The sequence below is a fragment of the Procambarus clarkii genome, chromosome 49 (genome assembly GCF_040958095.1).
Source record: "Procambarus clarkii isolate CNS0578487 chromosome 49, FALCON_Pclarkii_2.0, whole genome shotgun sequence".
NCBI classification, from domain to species: Eukaryota; Metazoa; Arthropoda; class Malacostraca; order Decapoda; family Cambaridae; genus Procambarus; species Procambarus clarkii.
In genome coordinates, this window is record NC_091198.1 from 9,079,329 (window position 1) to 9,082,293 (window position 2,965).

At 46.0% G+C, this 2,965-nt stretch overlaps 1 protein-coding gene across 1 annotated transcript in view; it reads right to left on the reverse strand.

Moving 5' to 3' along the window:
• The window catches only part of LOC138351378 (repetin-like), a 3,261-nt gene extending 695 nt beyond the window's left edge, over positions 1 to 2,566 (reverse strand). The window contains exons 1-2 of the mRNA XM_069303188.1: positions 2,528 to 2,566; positions 1 to 763 (exon numbers count right to left, since the gene is read on the reverse strand). The exon at positions 1 to 763 is cut by the window's left edge and continues 695 nt beyond it. Coding sequence (XP_069159289.1) covers positions 1 to 763; positions 2,528 to 2,566 — 802 coding nt within the window. The remainder of the gene's footprint in view (positions 764 to 2,527) is intronic.
• Positions 2,567 to 2,965: the final 399 nt, after the last annotated feature.

Sequence of the window (2,965 nt, forward strand, 5' to 3'; positions counted from 1 at the left end):
TAATAGTCTGGTGGTTGGTAATAGTCTGGTGGTTGGTAATAGTCTGGTGGCTGGTAATAGTCTGGTGGTTGGTAATAGTCTGGTAGTTGGTAATAGCTTGGTGGTTGGTAATAGTCTGGTGGTTGGTAATAGCCTGGTGGTTGGTAATAGTCTGGTGGTTGGTAATAGTCTGGTGGTTGATAATAGTCTGGTGGTTGATAATAGTCTGGTGGTTGGTAATAGCCTGGTGGTTGGTAATAGTCTGGTGGTTGGTAATTGTCTGGTGGTTGGTAATAGTCTGGTGGTTGGTAATAGCCTGGTGGTTGGTAATAGCCTGGTGGTTGGTAATTGTCTGGTGGTTGGTAATAGTCTGGTGGTTGGTAATAGTCTGGTGGTTGATAATAGTCTGGTGGTTGGTAATAGTCTGGTGGTTGGTAATAGTCTGGTGGTTGGTAATAGTCTGGTGGTTGGTAATAGTCTGGTGGTTGGTAATAGTCTGGTGGTTGGTAATAGTCTGGTGGTTGATAATAGTCTGGTGGTTGGTAATAGTCTGGTGGTTGATAATAGTCTGGTGGTTGGTAATAGTCTGGTGGTTGGTAATAGTCTGGTGGTTGGTAATAGCCTGGTGGTTGGTAATAGTCTGGTGGTTGGTAATAGTCTGGTGGTTGGTAATAGTCTGGTGGTTGATAATAGTCTGGTGGTTGGTAATAGTCTGGTGGTTGGTAATAGTCTGGTGGCTGGTAATAGTCTGGTGGTTGGTAATAGTCTGGTGGTTGGTAATAGTCTGGTGGTTGGTAATAGTCTAGTGGCTAGTAATAGTCTGGTGGTTGGTAATAGTCTAGTGGCTAGCAATAGCCTAGTGGCGGCGACTGTGGTCAAAAAGGCATATGAAACCTCCTTCATATAAAAAAAAATAATCTTAGAGTGTATTTTCAAACATTTTATTTCTAAAACAAAACCAAATGACATGATTCGAGTTCATGCAATGAACAAGCAGTCAGTCGTTCTCGAAAGCAATTTGCGTGAATACAAAGATATGTTCCTTAAGAGTCATGCGCCCTTTGTGTTTAGAAATGAGAATCTGCTTTCACTGTGTAAGAATTTTTCTTATTGTTTTTGTGTATTTTTACAGTTCGAGCGCCTTTTGGTATTTTGACGTGTGGGAGAGAGAGAGAGGTGCTCTGATTTCCAGGTCTGATAGTGTGATTGGCTGATTGTTCGGTATTGTGTCATGGCCTCGGCTTTGTCTCACGGTTTGGACGCTTTATTTGGTTCGTCAGTACTTCGTTCTGTGTCCCTTCACCTGCTGGAGGAGTAAGCAGGTCATTAGTCAGCCACAGACCCAGGGCCAGATTCATGAAACTATGAACCTGTACATCTGTTTTCAATCTTTGGCGGGTTTATTTACAATAATTAAACGGTTAATGAATTCCAAAGCACCAGGAGGCTGTTTATAACAATAACAACAGTTGATTGGCAAGTTATCATGCTTGTAAATCTGTTCATTAACTGTAACCAAAGCCGTCAAAGATTGAGGAAGGATATAGATGTTCGTAAGTACTTGCGTAACTGCTTCGTGAATCTGGCCTCTAGAACTACACTGGCGCTCAAGTGGCCTAGCATGTATGAGACAAGCGCTCAAGCATCTTCTAAATTATAACACATCGCCTCCGGAACGTTGGAACAGAATGCCACTGTTCCCAGGTGATTTTGTTCATCTATTATTCAACCTGTACCCATCCCGTGGGTGGTAGTGGACCCCATACCCATCCCGTGGGCGGTAGTGGACCCCATACCCATCCCGTGGGCGGTAGTGGACCCCATACCCATCCCGTGGGCGGTAGTAGACCCCATACCCATCCCGTGGGTGGTAGTGGACCCCATACCCATCCCGTGGGCGGTAGTGGACCCCATACCCATCCCGTGGGCGGTAGTAGACCCCATACCCATCCCGTGGGTGGTAGTAGACCCCATACCCATCCCGTGGGCGGTAGTGGACCCCATACCCATCCCGTGGGCGGTAGGTGGACCCCATACACATCCCGTGGGCGGTAGGTGGACCCCATACCCATCCCGTGGGCGGTAGTAGACCCCATACCCATCCCGTGGCCGGTAGTGGACCCCATACCCATCCCGTGGGCGGTAGTGGACCCCATACCCATCCCGTGGGCGGTAGTGGACCCCATACCCATCCCGTGGGCGGTAGTGAACCCCATACCCATCCCGTGGGCGGTAGTGAACCCCATTTACATTTTGCAGAGTTTACATTTGGTCGAGTCTACATCAGGAGGTGAAGCAAACTCCTCGAGGAACTACTTGTAGCCTAAGCCTTCCTCGAGGAACTACTTGTAGCCCTAAGCCTAGCAGTGGTGACGTCTAGAAGTCTGCTTTTTGATACCTGCTTAGTGGGGTTCTGAGAGTTCTTCTACTCCCCCAGCCCGGCCCGAGGTCAGGCTTGACTTATGAGAGCTTGGTCCAACAGGCTGTTGCTTGGAGCGGCCCGCAGGCCTACATTTCCTCCACAGCCCGGTTGGTCCGGGCTACTGACCTTACTGGATGATCCAGAGATGTGATGGGGGATGATCATGATGATTCTGGCATAATTAAGGATGATGATTCATGGAATAACTGAAGTGAATTCTAGATTTAGTTGCAATCTCTGAGGCTTTGTAGATAATATTAAATTTAATAAACAAAATTCACTTTTTTTTTTTTTTTAATTTAAACCTAACCTAACCATGGAGATTATTCCTCCATAAAGCCTAATATAGGTTAAACTAAACCTACTTTATTCATAGTCAATATAATTTCGAAACAATATATGAAAATATAAAATAGCTCTGGCTGTTTAGACAAAAGTTCTGATTTACTATAACTAGATTTTAGGGTCAGAAAAGCCCTCCACTGTGTTCAGAATTTATAGTGTGGGAGAACGAGTGTGGTTGGGTATGGGTGGAAGTGCAGGGGTTGGTAATGTATCCCCCCA